The 20,048-nt window shown below is 37.3% G+C and overlaps 1 protein-coding gene across 1 annotated transcript in view; it reads left to right on the forward strand.

Moving 5' to 3' along the window:
* The window catches only part of DNAJC12 (DnaJ heat shock protein family (Hsp40) member C12), a 45,383-nt gene that overhangs the window by 10,271 nt on the left and 15,064 nt on the right, over window positions 1-20,048 (forward strand). Inside the window, exons 2-4 of the mRNA XM_005907333.3 lie at window positions 13-117; window positions 8,345-8,423; window positions 17,877-18,016. Of these exons, the coding sequence (XP_005907395.1) occupies window positions 40-117; window positions 8,345-8,423; window positions 17,877-18,016 (297 nt within the window). The 5' untranslated portion in view covers window positions 13-39. The remainder of the gene's footprint in view (window positions 1-12; window positions 118-8,344; window positions 8,424-17,876; window positions 18,017-20,048) is intronic.

The raw sequence follows: 20,048 nt of genomic DNA on the forward strand, positions 1-20,048 counted from the left end.
CTTGTTTCAAAGGGAAGAAAAACTGGTTTAGTCATCTCAATGGATGCGATACTGAATTACAAGTCAGAAGATACTGAAGATTACTACACATTACTGGGATGTGATGAACTGTCTTCGGTAAGCAATGAATAGTGCTGTTCTTTTTCACAACAGTATTTCAAGTTTTATTTAAGGTTTTAAAATTTTGAACTTTAAGTCACATTGCCTAAAAACCTAATCATGTATTATTTTAAAGCTCTTTTGGCTCAGAGAAAGTTAAGGACTTAAAATAGAGTGTTGGGTCTTTACTTGAATAGTGTCCTCTTTCAATTTTCTGGACACTTCTGATTGAATATGTGTATTCTGACACATGGTCATAGACTGTTTTTCAAATATACTAAAAATGTATATTTGAAATTTTATTGTAATTGCTATTGGCAGTGTTTCATAGTATATACATAAGCTATATCTTTATTATGTAATGTACACTGTAATTGAGATGAAATTTAATTTTCTAGTAATGATTTAAAAATGTTTCATTAAAATATGTAGTCTTACATGAACACTTAAATTATTTAAACCAAGAAACATCCTTTTGGGTTAATAATTCAAATTGTGTAACAGGAATTACTTCTTTAAACTGTGGCTTCTGGAACAAAATATGTGACAACTCTGTAATTGTTCATTTGATCTACAATGGAACAATGTTTTAAAGGTCCCTATGGATAATTATAAGGTCATAAAAATTTTTCACATTATGAAAAGTTCATTTATAATTTTACCTCCCAAAGGTAACATTCTTAATGTTTGGTAAATTAGTCTCCAGACTCTTTCCTATGTATGTATTTTTGAAGAACATGTTTACTTTTTACCAATTAATATTATAATAAGGATTTCTCCATGCTACTAAAGGTTCTTCATACGTGGGTTAATGATTGCATAATATTTTATTTTACTATTGTACCAAAACTGATTAGTCTCTTATTGTTAAACATTTCATTTACAGTTTTTTTAGTATTTTAAATATTGTTTAGATGAGTATGAAATATATTTTATTACATTATTAAATATATTCACATTGTTTTATATTTATGTAAGTATTAAAATATTTATTTTATTACTAAAATATAGCTATTAATATTAAATGCTTTAAAGCAAATTAGTTTTCTATTTATCTTTGTTTTATAAGGCTGGAGTTAAGTAATAAAATGTACTTAGTTTTGTTTGGCAAATAGAATGCAGTATTGGACACAAAGATTAAAATCTCTATCTTCATCAACCTGAGGAAGTTAGCTTAGGTACCTTGTAGTTAAACACCCACACACAAAAGAGGTTATAATATTCTCTTAATTGCGTATTTCTTCTTTAGGGTAATATGTTACTTTTGTTTTCTTTAGGGGTGGTTTACTTATATTAATTGAGAAAGCTTATCATGTGTTATTCATACTTTGAATTATACTCTTGCCAAATAATTTTTTGAAGGAACTATTTAAATCAAAGGAACATAATTTAATTTGAAAAGTTTCACAATTCGGATTTTTAAAAAATATTGTTATGCTAGGTTATAAAGTAAAGGTTGTAATATCCCTTAAATAAATCTCTTTAGTCAGGCTTTTGTAGTTATGTTATTGTCTTTTCAGTTTACAAAAAATGATCCCATTGTTTATTTATAATGTTTATAACAATTTCATTTTGTCGTGACCAGTTATAATCATACTTCTCTGTGTATACTGTGGCATATATTAAAAGAAGAATATGTCAAAAAAAAAAAAAAGGTGAATGAGAGCTCTTGACATTCCTTCTTCTGGATATATTTTACTAATTCTGTCGTTGCATAGTATTTGTAGATAACAGTCACTTATCTAAAATGAAATGACCTGTCGCAATTTTATCCATTCCTTTTATACATTATCTTTCTCCTCTTTTTATATGTATCCTTCTCATTTACAAACATCTTAATGCTTTTCGGAGAAGGCAATGGCAACCCACTCCAGTACTCTTGCCTGGAAAATCCCGTGGACGGAGGAGCCTGGTAGGCTGGAGTCCATGGGATCGCTAGGAGTCGGACACGACTGAGCGACTTCACTTTCACTTTTCACTTTCATGCATTGGAGAAGGAAATGGCGACCCACTCCAGTGTTCTTGCCTGGAGAATCCCAGGGATGGGGGCGCCTGGCGGGCTGCCGTCTATGGGGTTGCACAGAGTCGGACACAACTGAAGTGACTTATGAGTAATGGTTTTTTAAACTATTATTGTGACATTTCCTTTACTTGATTTGTGTTGTCTGGATTTTCTTTACTTCAAATATTCCTTGATTTGATACTCTAAAAAATTAACCAGAACTGTTTCTATCCAAAAGCAATTTAGCAGTTATAATTTCAAAGCAACTTGATATTTTGATACTACTTAAAACAATTGAGACACACACATAATTCTTTTGCTTAGTATACAAAGTTCTTACACTTTAAAGCTTGTGTTGGAAATTAATAAATGACACAAGTAAGGCCATGGAAGAATTTCCATGCTGTTGAGTAGAAAACAAATACTCCCTGTTCAGAAACATTTACCAAAATTTAAGGAAAGAATATCTGAAAAGACTTTGGAGAAGAGATGGGGTATGCAGTCAGAATGGCTGCGATCCAAAAGTCTACAAATAATAAATGCTGGAGAAGGTGTGGAGAAAAGAGAACCCTCTTACACTGTTGGTGGGAATGCAAACTAGTACAGCCACTATGGAGAACAGTGTGGAGATTCCTTAAAAAACTGGAAATAGAAATGCCTTATGATCCAGCAATCCCACTGCTAGGCATACACACTGAGGAAACCAGAAGGGAAAGAGACACGTGTACCCCAGTGTTCATCGCAGCACTGTTTATAATACCCAGGACATGGAAGCAACCTAGATGCCCATCAGCAGGTGAATAGATAAGAAAGCTGTGGTACATATACACAATGGAGTATTACTCAGCCATTAAAAAGAATACATTTGAATCAGTTCTAATGAGGTGGATGAAACTGGAGCCTATTATACAGGGTGAAGTAAGCCAGAAGGAAAAACACCAATACAGTATACTAACGCATATATATGGAATTTAGAAAGATGGTAACAATAACCCTGTGAACGAGACAGCAAAAGAGACAGTGATGTATAGAACAGTCTTATGGACTCTGTGGGAGAGGGAGAGGGTGGGAAGATTTGGGAGAATGGCATTGAAACATGTAAAATATCATGTATGAAACAAGATGCCAGTCCAGGTTTGATGGACACTTGGGGCTAGTGCACTGGGACGACCCAGAGGGATGGTATGGGGAGGGAGGAGGGAGGAGGGTTCAGGATGGGGAACACATGTATACCTGTGGTGGATTAATTTTGATATTTGGCAAAACTAATACAATTATGTAAAGTTTAAAAATTAAATAAAATTTAAAAAATAAAAAATTAAAAAAATAAAATAGCTCAAAAATAAAGAGAAAAATGGACTTATAAAAAATAAATAAAACTATTTTTAATTAAAAAAAAAAAGAGATGGGGTGTGAAACGATTCTGCATCAAAATTTAGATGCATGGAGGGAGACACAGAGGGCATTTGAGTGGCCAGGGGAAAGCTGGAGAAGAGCCTTTCAAGTGGGAATCAAATTAGTCCCTATTGCACATGAGTATTTCCTGGCGCAGAGCAAAATACTATGCTATTAGGATATGCAAAAGATAAGCTTTTAAGTTTTAAAATTTGATTTCTAAAATTATATATGTTCAATAAGGACATGAGGAGTATAAAGAGAGCATAGGGAAAAATGCCAACCCAAACGCTTAATGTTTGAGACTATGATATATGCATGCCATTTTATGCATGCATATATATATATAATTTTGTATAAATAAGTACATGTACATATGTATACATATTTATATGTTTATCTTTATATGTGGGTTCCCCATGGCTCAGGTGGTAAGAATTTGCCCGCAATGTGGGAGACCTAGGTTTGATCCCTGGGTTGGGAAGATCCCCTGGAGAAGGGAAAGGCTACCCACTCCAGTATTCTGGCCTGGAGAATTCCATGGACTCTAGTATAGTCCATGGGGTCCTGTGTCTGGAGTCAGACAGCCTGAGTTGAAATCCTGGCTCTACAACTTACTAGCTCTGTGACTGGGAAAATTACTTTCCTATGTTTCGTTTCCCTAATCTGCAAAATGGGAATGATGATAGTACCCACCTCATAGAGTTGCTGTGGGAATTGAAAGACATGCTATATTTAAAGTACTTAGAACAGTACCTGGCACACAATAGGTCTCAATAAATCTTAGCCATTAGTTATAATTATTTTATTTTATTTATTTGGTGTAGCTCACAGAATCCTAGTTCCCCAACCAGCGACTGAACCCAGGCCCATGGCAGTGAAAGCATGGAGTCCTAATTACGGGACTGCCAGAGAATTTCCTCATTGTTTTACATATACACACATATACACATATGTTACATAATTCCTTTTGAGTAAAACATTAAGATTTTATACCTCACACAATGCTGTGTAGCTTAGCTTTTTCTCATAGGATGTTTTATATAAAATTTCTCAGATTATTAAAAATCTACTACAAGAAGATTTTTTTAATGACTGCAAAATATGCCATCCTATAGCCCTATTACAATTAACTTTAACAATATCCTATTACTAGGCACCCAGGTTTTTGTTTAAAATGTATAACTTTTTATTCATTGAACCTTCTTATAACTAAATCCATTCCCTACCTTCAATTATCCTCTTAGCCAAATTCCTATAATTGAAATGGTTGGATTGAAAAGTATGAAAAAAATTAAAGGATTTATATATTTTGTTGTTGTTGTTCAGTCGCTAAGTCATGTCTGACTCTCTGTGACCCCGTGGGGTATAGCACGCTAAGCTCCTCTGTCCTTTACTATCTCCTGGAGTTTGCTCAAACTCATGTCTATTGAGTAAATGATGCTAACTAACCATCTCATCCTTTTCCACCTCCTTCTCCTTTTGCCTTCAATCTTTCCCAGCATCAGGGTTTTTTCCAATGAGTTGACTCTTTGCATCAAGAGGCCAAAGTATTGGAGCTTTAGCATCAGTCTTCCAATGGATATTTAGGGTTGATTTCCTTTAGGATTGACTGGTTTGATCTCCTTGCTGTCCAAGGGACTCTCAAGAATCTTCTCTAGCACCATAATTTGAAAGCATCCATTCTTTGGTGCTCAGCTTGCTTTATGGTCCAACTGTCACATCTGTACATGACTACTGGAAAAATCATAGCTTTGAGTATATGGACCTTTGTCAGCAAAGTGATGTCTCTGCTTTTTAATATCCTGTCTACATTTATCATAGCTTTATATATGTATATCTCAATTGATTTATAGAAAATTTGCTAAAATTTGCTAAAAATGTTAAAAGAACATTTAAATTCTTCACAGGAAAGCACAGGTGAGTTCATTTCCTTGTACCCTCAGTGACACTGGTTATAATAATTCACGGATGTTTTGACTTTTTGATTATGAGTAAAGTTGATATTTATTGTATTTTATTGGCCAGTAGAATAGACAGCTTTCCAGATCATTGGACATTGTGTCAGAAATGCAAAATTCAGTGGACTTTGACATGAAGGGCCTCAGTTGTCCATGAGCTGCACTTGGCACCAGGAACATGGGGTGGTGATGCCAGGAGATAAATAGAATGTGCCCAAGACAAACTAAGCCACTTTATTGGTTAGTTTTCCCAGAACCAGCCCTACACAGAAGATCTGTAATTAATTCTGTGGTAGTAAAATATGAAAAGTAATGATAGACTGATATGCACTTTTCTTAACTTTTAAAAATTGGATAGGAATGAAATAAACAACAACAAACCCCCCAAACTCTCTACTTTTGATATATAGGTATAGTTTTTATCCATTTGTGCTATTAATTTCCCCAAGATAGATACATAAATATGTAATGTGTATAAAAATGTGTCTTGAAGGATTCTATCATCTTAGGGGAAAAGGAGAAAAAGTGTTTTTAAAATTTTATTATGTTATGTTTGGCTGCACTGGATCTTCGTTGCTTTTGGGGGTCTTTTTCCAGTTGCGGTGAGCAGAGTCTACTCTTTGTTGTGGTTCAAGGACTTCTCATTACTGTGGCTGCTCTTGTTGAGAAGCGCAGGCTCTAGGCATGTGGGCTTCAGTATTTGTGGCACACAGGCTCAATAGTTGTGGTTCGCAGGCCCTAGGGCATGGGCTCAGAAGCTGTGGTACACCGGCTTAGTTGGTCTGAGGTATGTGGAATCTTCTCCAATCAGATATCGAATTGGCAGGCAGATTCTTATCCATTGCACCACCAGGAAAGTCCAGGAATAAAGGTTTCTTAAAAAATATTCTGTATTGATGGAAATCTTTTCAAAGAGAGTTTGTGAGTACTTATAAATTACTTGTTAATTAAAAAATGCTATTAGATTCTTTAAAATATTTAATATTTAAAAATTTTAAAATCTCAATTTTCTTTGTTTTATTAGCAGGTTATGGTGACAGGTAAAGGGAGCACCCAGGAAGAGGAAACATAACTCTAGTTCTTACTAGGAAATCTATCTCTTCCTGTTATTCCAAGGGTCTCCCAGAACATACTTAACAAGGAAGAGAACAGAGATATCAATCTGGGCTTTAAACATACTCATATCTAATACTGTCTTTGATTGTAAAAGTGAAGATTTTTTTTTATGAGAGTTGATTAAGGATGACATAGAGCTGATAAAAATATTTCTCCCATGATTCTTACGACAATATTGAACTGAACTGCTTGAGAATTTAATTCTCAAACGAGGTAATTTGCTATCATGAATTTGTGCATAGTAAATGTGGAACTTGTTAATAGGTCCTAAACCTGAAGAACTGGCCCATGTAAAACAGTGGTTAAGATGATGGGATTTGGGGATTTCCCTGGCAGTTCAGTGGTTAGGACTCCTCACTTTCATTTCTGAGGGCCATGGTTTGATCCTTGGTTGAGGAACTAAGATCCCACAAGCTGTGCAGCCAGCCGAAAAACAAAAGGAATTATTGGATTTGAATTCCAATTGCTTAGTTAACAAAAAACTCAGCTTTTTTTCCAGTAACAAGTTAAATGAGATCAAGGAACTTAACCACTGATGCTTAATTAATAGCTATTAAGTTCTACTGTGATCAGGCTTTGTGTTAAGTGCTGGAGTTACATTATTCATGAAATGTAAAGATGAGGAAATCTAAGCACATGGAAATTATATAACTTGCCTACACTGACAGGGCAGAACTGGGATTTAAAACAAAGCAATCAGATAGTCGGACATGACTTAGCGACTAAACAACAACAAAAAGTCAGATACTAAGAGCCACGTAACCACTTTTGCATTCTGCTGTTGACATTACAATTATAATTAATAAAGCCAAGTCTTGATAATTCATGATAATAAGGATTAGATGGGTGAGTGAAACCCAATAAAATCATAGATGGCCCTCAAACCTCATTTAGTTTGGGCGGAAATCTCTGTTTTTTCAATCAAAATGTCTAACCAAACTGTTTACTGGTAACATAATGATCAAGTTTATCCTTTTTTTTTTTCTAAATTGTGAAAATTTTTTTTCTTTCCAACTTTATGGAGATATAATTGACATACAGTACTGTAAGTTTGAGGTGCAGATTACCACAAGTTTACTGAACATCCATCATCGATATAAATAACAAATAAAATAGAAAATTTTTCCTTGTGATGAGAACTCTTAGGATTTACTCTTTTAACACCCTTCATATACTACACATAGTAGTGTTAATTATATGTATCATTTTTTACATCACTAATACTTATTTAACTGGAAATTTGTATCTTTTGACTACCTTTATTTAACCCCTCCATCCCCAATTGTGAAATTCTTTGTGTGTGTGTGAAATTCTTAATAAAAAAGAAAAGGACAAAAAAAGAAGAAAGAACTTTATAATGGGTAATTTATAAACTGGACAATCATCTTGAATAACAGAGGTGGCTAAACATCCTTTGAAGAACTCAGGTGTGTAAACACACCTTTTATATATTGTTAGGATAAACCTATATGACCACTTTTAATGTTTAAATATACTGAACTCATAGGTGTCTTGGGCCATCATCTGAATACAGTAGCAAGTTCAATTGTCATTACATACTACTATGTGAATAGGAATGTTTATTGGATACTTTCTGAATTTTGTGATTGAGAAAATAATTTCTTAGACTAAAAAGTCAAAATACAAATAGGAATCAAAATAAAAAGGTAAGTGTTCATGGTGGCTTTTTTTGGGAAGGACTGACACCCTACTTTTCCCTTTATGTCATTCAAGTTGGATTCTTCATTTTAAACATTAATTTCTGTTTTAGGTTGAACAAATCCTTGCAGAATTTAAGGTCAGGGCCCTGGAATGTCACCCTGACAAGCATCCTGAAAATTCCAAAGCTGGTAAGTATTGAATAATGGTTGCTTTTCGTGAAAAAGTATAGCATATAGACCTAAAAAGCCAGTGAATAGTAGCTTCATTTTCTTTTATCTATTTATGTTCAAAATTATTCTTTCATTTAATGCCAAAGAGTGTTTTTGCACTATTGGATGGAGGCTGAAGAGGAAACCGGGTAGGGTCTTTTTTCTAATAGCAGTCATTTAACATTCATTTATCTTTCTGCTATAATGTGCTGCTTCACGGTTTACAGTTTGTCCAGTTGGGACTTCCCTAATGGTCCAGTGGTTAAGACTCCATGCTTCCAATGCAGAGGGTGTGGGTTTGATCCCTGGTTGGGGAACTAAGATCCCACATGCCAAAATAAATAAATAAAATAACAATAAGAATAAACAAAGTGTGTCCAGTTTTATGCTTCCTTTCACCAATTTTTAAATGTTAACAGTGACTTCCATTTGTAACTAGGTGGTTATCTTAATGAGAACCTTGCTGTGTTTTCTTCTGAATAGGTCTGTATATATTATATAATAATATATTCATACATTTGTTTTTTCTTTATCATATTTTAAATGTCATGACCATAAATTTATACGTAAATGCTTTTGTGTATCTCAGCTTGAATAAATACAGACAAAACAATAATCCTTTCTTAACCTGTCTCCCTCCTGCTTCTTCTCTATCACTGTACTTCCCTTTAGAGCCAGTTTTCCTGAAAAAGAAGGTCATAGTTGGTATCGCTACTTCCCTTTCAGCCAGTTTTCAGTTTATCCCATTTTGACTTCCTCCTCACCTTTCTAGGAAATGGCTCTTGTAATAGTCACCAAGAACTTCTTGGCTGCCAACTCCTTTTAGTCCTTATCTTCCCTGAGCTCGCATCAGAATTTGAAACTGTTGATCATGCTCATCTTCTTGACACTCCTTTTTCTTAGCTACCAGGATATGCCCTTATGCTTTTCCTCCTACTTCTTGGGCTGCTCTTTCTGTCTCTTTTGTGACGTCTTCCCTTCTGTCCTAAGGTTCCCTTCTAAAATCTCTTCTGAGGACTTCCCTCGTGGTCCTGTGGTTAAGACTTGGCTTTCCAATGCATGGGGTATAGATTTGAGGCCTGACTGGGGAACTAAGATCCCATATCCCTTGCAGCCAAAAAAAGCAAAACGTAAAACAGAAACAATATTGTAACACATTTAGTACAGACTTTAAAAATGGAACACATAAAAAATCTTTAAAAAAGTTTTAAACTCTCTTCTGGGCTTACTCCCCACTTTTTCTCTAGAATTTTGTTGAAGTCTGTGGTTTTCAATCATCAGTTATTTGTTGATGGCTTCCCATTTTATCCTTAACTCAGTTCTCATTCCTCAGTTTCAGACTGTGGCTTTGCTGCTTTTTGAAAATATCCTTTTGAGCACATTTCAATGTCACTCTGTCAAAAACTGGCCTCATTATTCATCCTTCTCTCACCTCTTATGTGCATGCTCAGTCGCTCAGTCGTGTCCATGTATGTACCACCCAGCTTAAAACTTCACCAATGCAGTTCAAGTCTTTTGTATATTCCTACCCTGATTTTATTCTCAGAGTAGGTAATACTATCTAAAACTTGATGACTATGGTTACTATAATATATGTGTATACTATTGGTATATGTCTAGTATGTGTATACCTATGATTTTTTTTTTTTTTGCCGTGTCTTGGAACATATGGGATCTTCCCTGGGCAGGGATTGAACCCTCACTCCTCTGTAGTGAAGAGTGGAGTCTTAACCACTGGACCATCAGGGAAGTACTATATGTGATTTTTCTGTAAGGAAAATATGATTAAGACATGTCTGCTGCTGTTTAGTCACTAAGTTGTGTCCAACTCTTTGCAACCCCATGGAGTGTAGCCTGCCAGGCTCCTCTGCCCATGGGATGTCCCAGGCAAGAATACTGGAGTGGATTGCCATTTCCTTCTCCAGGAGATCTTCCTGACCCAGGGATTGAACCTGCATCTCCTGCATTAGCAGGCGGATTCTTTACCCTTGGAGCCACCAAGAAAGCCCATTAAGACTTATCTTTAACTCCACATTTCACAAATGGTAAAACTCAACTCCTTTTCATTAAAAAAAATTTCCCTTATCTTAAAGCTCTTAATTAATTTTCTCTAGAAATCACTGATCCCTTTGATTGTATAAATGGGTTATTTTCCAATGTTTAGAGTCATCTTTTGTTAGATACTTAACTATTACCATTGCACATTTGATTTTTCCCCTTTTTATTAAGACATAACTTACTTAAAGCAAATGTGAAAAAACCATAAGTATAAACTTGATAAATTTTTGTCTACATATAACCAGTTTAACCACTGCCCAGATGAAGACGTAGAACATTTCTACCACTCCAGGAAAAGTCCCTTTTCATGTCCCCTTCAGTGTCAGCACCCTTTCCCATTGTTGGATCTTTATTATCATGGATTAGTTTTGCCTAGTTTAAATTTTATATACGTGGAATCATATGGTATGTACTCTTTTGTGAAGCTTCTTTTGCTTTACCTTATGTCTGTAATATTTACACCTTGATTGTACATGTAACAGTGGTTCATTCTTTGTCATTGCTGGGCCTTGAGGCATAAGCCCCTTCATGTTGTGCCCCTCCCCACATCTCCAGTCTCATTTTCTCTTCACCACCATGCTTACAACCCTATGTTTCAGCCACTCAGCACTACTTTGGCTCCTAGGGACATTCCTGGTGGTCCAGTGGTTAATAATCTGACTTCCAGTCTTATGGACTCTGTGGGAGAGGGAGAGGGTGGGAAGATTTGGGAGAATGACATTGAAACATGTAAAATATCATATATGAAACGAGTCGCCAGTCCAGGTTCGATATACGATACTGGATGCTTGGGGCTGGTGCACTGGGATGACCCAGAGGGATGGTATGGGGAGGGAGGAGGGAGGAGGGTTCAGGATGGGGAACACATGTATACCTGTGGCGGATTCATTTCAATATTTGGCAAAACCAATACAATATTGTAAAGTTAAAAAAAAAAAAATTCCTGAAAAAAAAAAAAAAAAAGAATCTGATTTCCAATGCAGGGGACATGGGCTCAATCCCTGGTCGGGGAACTAAGATCCCACATGCCACAGAACAACTAAGCCCGAGTGCCTCAACTAGAGAGTCTGTGTGCTGCAAACCAAAGAGCCCACATGCTCTGGAGCCTGCGTACCACAAATAAAGGGAAGCCCATGTGTCACAGTGAAGAGCCTGGGTACTGTAACTAAGACTCGACTCAGCCAAAAATAAATATTTTAAAATATCCCAGGATTTAAAGAATTATTTAAAAAAAAAAAAAAAGAACTACCTTGGCTCTTTAATGTATCCTGCTGTCTACTCTCTAAACCTTTATACTTATTGCTTTTTCTGCCTGGAACATTCCTGAGGCCTGCTTACCTCCCTGCCCTGCTTTTGATTGGCTGGGTCGTGCTCCCAAGTCAGGTCTCAGCTTGGCCATCACTTCCTCTGGGATTCATGTGTGCTCCAGCTACCCAGAGCCCCCTATACATATGTCAGGTGGCCGACTGTATATTATATTGTTAGCTTGTTAACTGTTTGCTTATTAGTTATACTGGAGGCTCTGTGAAGCTGGTCTTGCTTATCTCATTCAAAATGGTATGCCTTGCACCCAAAATAGTATGAACAGCACCTGCCATGGAGGACAGCTACTTTGTGCACAAACTTTCTTGAATGAGTGGAAGAATGAATTCATGAACATTTCTGTAGGAGACATATATTAGTTACCCTTCTAGAATTAATATTAAGATAGATATCCTAGCATAAAACTGTAAAAATTTGATAAACACTTAAAAAAATCACCACTACAGATTATTCTTTAACTGGGTTCTCTCCCAGTGAAGCATGGCGTTGAGTTGTTTTTCTGTCACGGCAAATGATTTCCATTAAGGATACATGATGAATCATTGTGCAGTCATTGCCATTCTAGTTGCCATAGTGATGGGAGTTTTCATGTACGGGTGTCTGAAGGTTTCTTGTTCAGAGAAACACTGGACTGTGTAAATACTGTTTAAAATGAAAAGATACACAGACATTAATATCTTCCTTTGTCAGGCTTGCAATAGATAGATGATTCAACCTTTGGATAGAAATTGTTTTCAAACATGTTCAAGCATCTGTTTACTTAATTTGGATGAACATGACTTCCTGAAAATTTAAGTCGTTCTTTACATACTTGCAGAAGGGTTAAGGTTACTGATAAAAATACTTTAAAATGTGAAACAAAAATTCACCCTGATGCTGGTTTTAGCTTGACTGAAATCCAGAATATATTGGACAGATTTTGAAACACATTTCATTAAGGTAAAAAGCTAAGCCTGTAGAGCAACTGCAGGTAGAAGAAATTAAACTTGTGTAATATGCCTTTTTGGCTTGCTAAATGTAGTCTCAACCATTGCCATTGAAATGACTGATTTGGTAGTATGATGGAGTAGTAGATAAGAACACAGGTCTGTCTGTCTGCATTGCTTCTAGCTCCTATTTATGAACTAGTTGATTTTTGGCAACCTCTTTGAGCCTCAGCATTCTCCTAGGCAGAATGGGAGACGGATAGCATATTATCACCTCTTCTGTCTCTTTGTGCTCAGTTGCTCAGTCGTGTCCAACTCTTTGTGACCCCATTGCCTGTAGCCCGCCAGGCTCCTCTGTCCATGGGATTCTTCAGGCAAGAATACTGGAGTGGGTTGCCATGCCCTCCTCCAAGGGATCTTCCTGACCCAGGGATCAAACCTGAGTCTCCTGCATCTCCTGCCTTGACAGGCAGATTCTTTACCATTGCGCCACCTGGGAAGCCCATGTATCTGCTGTGAGGATTAGAGGTATTTGGCATGTGGGAAGAACTCAATGGATGTCGGCAATTATGATTCAGTGTACTTTTCTTTTCTATGAAGCACTGCAAGATAAAAATCTAACAAAGTGGGACATTTTTTTGTAAATAAACATTAGCTATTTCTCTCATTAAAAAAAATCTAAACCTAAGGCTTTTTGAGATCCTCCTTTTGCAGTAGGTGATGCAGGCAGGACTGGTCGTGCTATAGAAATTGAGTCACTGAGATCAAAAGCCGCTGGTTGGTGCTCATGCCAGTCCTGTGTGTGTGTGTGTGTGTGTGTATGTGTGACAGCAGTGGTTTCAAGTCAACCCTTTATTAACTTCCCTTTGACCCTGAAGAGATTTCAGACTAACTTAAGGACCTGTGAAATGGTATTTTTGTTATTGATTTACAGGCTTCAGAGACATCTGAATATTTGAAGAAGGGAAACTCTTTGTCTTTTACTAATTGACATCTTTCAATGTCTCAATGTTTTCCTACTTTAAAAACTCTTTATTGCTTTTTTTTCCCCTTAGAATAAAAATAACATACAGTATTAAATAATGTTGAAAGTGAAAGTCTGCTCTTATCTCTCTTTGCCAGAGAAACACTGTTAACAGTGGATATATTTTCCTCCAGATTGTTTTCAAAGCATGTCCTGACTTCTTCTCATTATTATTTCTCAAGTAATTTTAAGTGGCCTACAGTTAAAATGTGGCTATTATAATAATATAATTTTTATTGTGAAATATGAATTAAGAGGACCTCTGTATTTTCAAAGCAGACCTGGAGTTAAATTGGAATGTTTCTTAAGTATTCCATCATCATTTTCTCGTATAAGCTTATAAAATGAAATCTCTCTTCCCAGAACTGGTACATGTTTATCTTGTATGATTCATTTGATTAGCTGGTATATTAAAGGACAAATATAAATCCAAGCACATTTTTTATTAAATGTGGTGAAGGTGTGGAACAAAGAAAAGGCCACCTAACAGGAAAGGTAAGGTCTCTTTTGCTTTCTGCTTATCATCTGCTGTTGAGGGATTGACATAAGAATAATTTCTTTCATTCCGGAAACTCTGAAAAATGAGGCCAACAATAATGTGCAAAGAGAAGGTGAATTGTAGATAAAAATGTAAATTTTTACAACCTCTGCTCTAGTAGTCACTGGTGTGTGCATCCATGGTAATAATTTAACGAGCTTTTTATTTCTGTTGGAAAAAGTGACATCTCATTTATACACTGGTACATTTACATTGTCGTCAGCAACAGGAAGGATTACTCACTTGAGCTGGCAGCTATTGCAAGATGTTTTTTATGTATTTGTTTTCCTTCGCTTTCAATAGCCCCACCTTTAGGATTTTCCTTTTAATCCATCGATTGCTACTACCTCCAGCGGTGATATCAAATATTTAATGATATATTAAGCACCTGTGCTGCCCAGCTTTGGACAGGGCCCAGGAGGAACCCTGCCATGCTGGGCAGTATCTCTGGTTGCTGAAGGAATAGTTGAAGTAGTGGTTTTGGGGGATGAGAGCTCAGGAACAGTAGCCCTTTACCAACTGGGGAACAGAAGTATTTCAGTAGTTTCACGATTGGGATGGTGGTACTATCAGTACTGACTGTACATTGTCCTAATGTCTTTTGTTTCAGAGGATATTGACTACTTCTCATGAGCTATTTTTAAGCACTGTCAGGATAATTTTAATTATTTTTTCCACTAACACTATTAAAAGGTGCCTAATTCACAAACTGTTTTAAGGGTATGTCACTTTTTTGGTGCTTGGAGCTCAGGTAACAGCATTCCATGAACATCTTTATATTCACATTCAAATTGGAAGCATTCACTCATTCATTCATTGAACAAATACTTTTTGAGCACCTGCTACACTGCTTTAGTACAAGGGATGCAGCAGAAAACAAAAGTCTCTGCCCTCATGGAGTTTGTATGCTCATGGAGGATTATAAACAAATAACTGTACATAATGTCAGGGGGTAGGTGCCAGGGGGCTTCCCAGGTGGCATTAGAGGTAAAGGACCCCCCCTGCCATTGCAGGTTAGACATAAAAGATGCCGGTTCAATCCCTGGGTTGGGAAGATCCCCTGGAGGAGGAAATGGCAACCCACTCCAGTATTCCTGCCTGGAGAATCCCATGGACAAAGGAGCCTGGCAGGCTATAGTCCATAATGTTGCACAAAGTCAGACATGAGTGAAGTGACTTAGCACACACTCAGGTACCATGAAGAAAAGTAAAGCAGAGTGAGGGAGATAAAGGAATGGGGCTGATGGGGTGGGCAGCTATTTTATGTAGAAGGTTGGAGAAAACTCCATCAACAAGACAATACCCAAGCTGACATCTGGAAGAAGTAAGCTGTGTGAGTGCTTAGGGTAAAGTATTCTTGGCAGAAATGACAGCAAGTTCCAAGTCCTGGGGCTGCAGTGTGCTTGGTGTACTCAAGGAACATCAGGGCGGCTACTATGGCTGTAGCGAAGGAGATGGGAAAAGTAGGAGGAAATGAAGTTGGAGAAGGAAGAGAAGGCTAGAGAGCAGGCAGAGCATGCCAGACCTAATAGCCATGATGAGAATTTTCAGTTTAATTCCAACAAAAATGAAAAGTAAAAATGGAAGTGATTTTGAGTAGAAGAGTGATATTATGTGACTTCTTTTACTTTCTTTTTTCTTTAAGATCATTTAAAAAAATATTTAATTTTATTTATTTATTTGGCTGTGCTGGGTGTTAGACGCAGCACACAGGATCTTTAGTTGCAGCATGTGAACTCTTGGTTGTGGCATGTGGGATCTAGTTCCCTGGTCAGGGAATGATCCCAGCCTCCTCCATTGGGAATGTGGAGTTTTAGCCACAGACCACCAGTGAAGTCCTTCTTCCTTTTTTTTTTCTCTCTTTTTTGGCCATGCTGTGTGGCTTGCAGAGTCTTAGTTGAACCCAGGCCCTCAGCTATGAAAGCGTAGAGTCCCAATAATCAGACTACCAGTGAATCCCCTATGTAAATTATTTTTGAAAAGACCACTCTGACTGCTGTGTAGAAGAAAAAGCAAGGCAAAGGCAGGGAGTTGAGCAGCTAATATAATCATCCAGCCAAGAGAGGATGGTGGCTTGGACTAGAGTGACGGCCGTGGAGGTAGGGGCAAGAGGTCAAAGCTTGGGGATAGTTTAAAGATATACTGACTCCACAGATAGAGTCAACAGGACTTGATGAATTAGAAATGAGATGTGAAAGAAAGAGAAGAATCAAGGATGACCCCAAGTGTAGAGGAAACTAGTGAAGTATTTCCTGAGTCCTCAAGCACAATCAATCTTACTTCTGTATTTCTCTTTAGCACACTGTATTGAAATGATTTGTGTATATGTCTGCTTCCTTACTAGACTCTAAGTTTCTCAAGGGCACAACCTGCATCTTAGTGATGAATGTTGACATTTTCATTATCCTCAGAGATGAAGGAGAAAGTGGGGATTAGAGGGTAACATGTACTGTAGGAAAATGGAAGGGGCAGGAGGCAGGCAAGTGTAGCCTGGTGAGCACCAGCTGGGGAGCCTGGCAGGCTTGGGTTTGAATCGTGGCTCCATCACTTGTAGCTTAGGACAAGTCACATTAACCTCCTTTAGCTTTAGACCATGTAAAATGTGAATAATACTAATATTAATAATATCCACTTGATAAGGTTGTTGTGAACAAGAAACTATACTCATCCTGCCCCTCTACGTAGTCACAGAGTAGTCACCAGAGTCCTGGTTTGAGTTCCAAGTCACACAGCAAATTCACACTGGCTATTTATTTTACATATGGGAGTGTGTATGTTTCCACGCTACTCACTCCATTCATCCCACCGTCTCCTTCCCCTGTCCCCTGAGGGTGTCCATAAGTCTGTTCTCTATGTTTGCACCTCCATTGCTGCTCTGCAAATAGGTTCCTCAGTACCATCTTTCTAGATTCCATGCTGCTGCTACTTAGTCGTGTCCGACTCTGTGCGACCCTATGGACTACAGCCTGCCAGGTTCCTCTGTCCATGGGATTCTCTAGGCAAGAGTACTGGAGTGGGTTGCCATGCCCTCCTCCAGGGAATTGTTCCAGACCCAGGGGTTGAACCTGAATCTCCTGCATTGCAGGCAGATTCTTTACTGCTTTCCAGTATCCTTGCCTGGAAAATTCCATGGACAGAGGAGCCTGGCTGGCTACAGTCTAGGGGGTCACAAAGATTCAGAGATGACTGAGTGGCTGAACACACACACACACACACACACACACACAGAAAAGACTGTAACTTATCCAATGTTTGTAAATGTCTATCCCATGAGATAAATTATGTCTGTTGCTCATATCTGCATCATCAGCACCTGGGATAGCACCTGTCACATCACTGGAGCTCAGTAAAGGGAGTGGATAAACTGTGAGCCAGGTACTTTGCATACATTATCTCACTTGTCCTTACAGTACACTTTATAAATGAGGAAAAGAAAGCTTGATGAAGTGAATTGGCCCAAGGTTACATAGCTGGTAAATAACAGACACCTATTTCAGTGAGATCAGTTTGGGCATTTAAAATAACTCCTCCAGGGCATGCTCATTTTTTGATTTGTTTTTCAGTGGAGACTTTTCAGAAACTGCAGAAGGCAAAGGACATTTTGACTAATGAAGCAAGTCGAGCCCGCTATGACCACTGGCGAAGGAGCCAGATGTCAATGTCATTCCAGCAGTGGGAAACTTTGAGTGACTCGGTGAAAATGGTAGGTTTCTCTCTGGGATGAAGGGAATTTATGAAGCTCAGGCTGCCCTGGATTAGACTCACATAGTAGCTTAAAGGGGCTTCCCTGGTGGCTCAGATGGTAAAGAATCCGCCTGCAATGTGGGACACCTGGTTTCGATCCCTGGGTTGGGAAGATCCCCTGGAGGAGGGCATGGCAACCCACTCCAATATTCTTGCCTGGAGAATTCCCATAGACAGAGGAGCCTGGCAGGCTACAGTCCATGGGGTCGCAAAGAGTTGGACATGGCTGAGCAACTAAGCACAGCACACAGCACAGCAGCTTAAAGTATCAACAGACAAGAGGAGAGAGAAGACCAAGAAGCTGGTAGAATCTGGATACAATGCAGTATCCACAAAATCTTGTGAAAGGAAATTCAATACATCAGGGTCAGAAGAATCTCCGACTGTGCTTTTCAGTCTCTGGCTGTTTGTATATGTATATGTAGATATGTATACATGTATATGTATATACATATGCTTCCTGTTAGCATCTACTGTTTGATACATTCTGATAACTGTGCTTCTCAAGTTGCTCATATAACACTGCTGAATTTTGAACCAATGCATATTCATATGCTCCATCTTTTTAGTTCATATGAGCCTGTTCTCTTCTCAAAGCTTAATAAAGTCAATAAAAACAGGACCTGATTAATCAAAGAAATCTGTACATTATTCCTGTTATTAATTTTGGTAAAAGAATTATTGGATAGATGCAGAGAGACTTTTAAAACCATCCTGTTATTTTCTTCCATGCCATTAAAAAACCAAATATAAAATAATCTCTATAATTTTTTATGTTATATATTTATTTTGTTCTTCCATGGACCATTGTAGATTGCAGAGAGAATGTAATTTTAAAGGTTTCTACATTCTTAGGCATAATTTACAGGATTTTTAAAATCTGCTTTATTTTTTTCCCTACAGGGATACTTTTCTATAACATGAAACTTAAAAATGGAGAAGTTACCTTATAAGGAAGTGTTCAGGGACATGTTAGAATAAGTGTATAAAGTGATTCACATCTCTTAAATTCTGGTTCTTCAGGTTTCTTCTTAATAGTTTTTATTTAAACAATACTTGATCAAATTATTTTTTCACTGATATATGACCTGTACCAGTGAGGGAGGATCTTTGAAGTAATGGGGAAGAACAATGCAAAACTCTCAAAGTATATAGTTAAAGCCACTCTACATAACATATAAATGCTTTTCTTCATTTCATTTTAGAATGCAGTATATATTCATATGATTTGTTTACGGTTGGTTAATTATTTATGAAGGACTAACCATAAGACTGTTGAATATACATACAGAATAACTAGAGAGAATCTTTAAAAAAATAGTGACTTAGCTTCACATACTCAAAAATAGGATTTTTCTTCTACATTGTGTATATCCAAAATTCCTTAACTCTGACTAAACATTGTTCTGCCACCTCTATATAACCATATTTCTATTCTCTTGAGTATTACACACTGTAACTGCTACTGAATTAGTGACCCTTGCTATTTTAATGCCTTTCGATTTATAGTTCATTTTTCTTGATGATCCACTGAACTGTATTACTTAATTTTAACTGCTAATATCAAGTTAGTTGTGGATTTTTCAAAAAGTCTTCTCCAAGTCCCTGTTCTAATTTATATTGCAGATGTCTTTCCATTAAATACTAATGTCCTATCTCCAAACACATCATTTCTGCTTAGAATTTAGTTTAATTATGAACTGTTTGAGGGCTTACAATAATAACATTTCAGATCTTCAGTTCAGTTCAGTTCAGTTCAGTCGCTCAGTCGTGTCCGACTCTTCGTGACCCCATGAATCACAGCATGCCAGGCCTCCCTGTCCATCACCAACTCCCAGAGTTCACTCAGACTCACGTCCATCGAGTCAGTGATGCCATCCAGCCATCTCATCCTCTGTCGTCCCCTTCTCCTCCTGCCCCCAATCCCTCCTAGCATCAGAGTCTTTTCCAATGAGTCAACTTACTGGCTGCATTATTGGTCTTGTCAGCAA

Source organism: Bos mutus, chromosome 28 (genome assembly GCF_027580195.1).
Source record: "Bos mutus isolate GX-2022 chromosome 28, NWIPB_WYAK_1.1, whole genome shotgun sequence".
In the NCBI taxonomy this organism is placed as follows: domain Eukaryota; kingdom Metazoa; phylum Chordata; class Mammalia; order Artiodactyla; family Bovidae; genus Bos; species Bos mutus.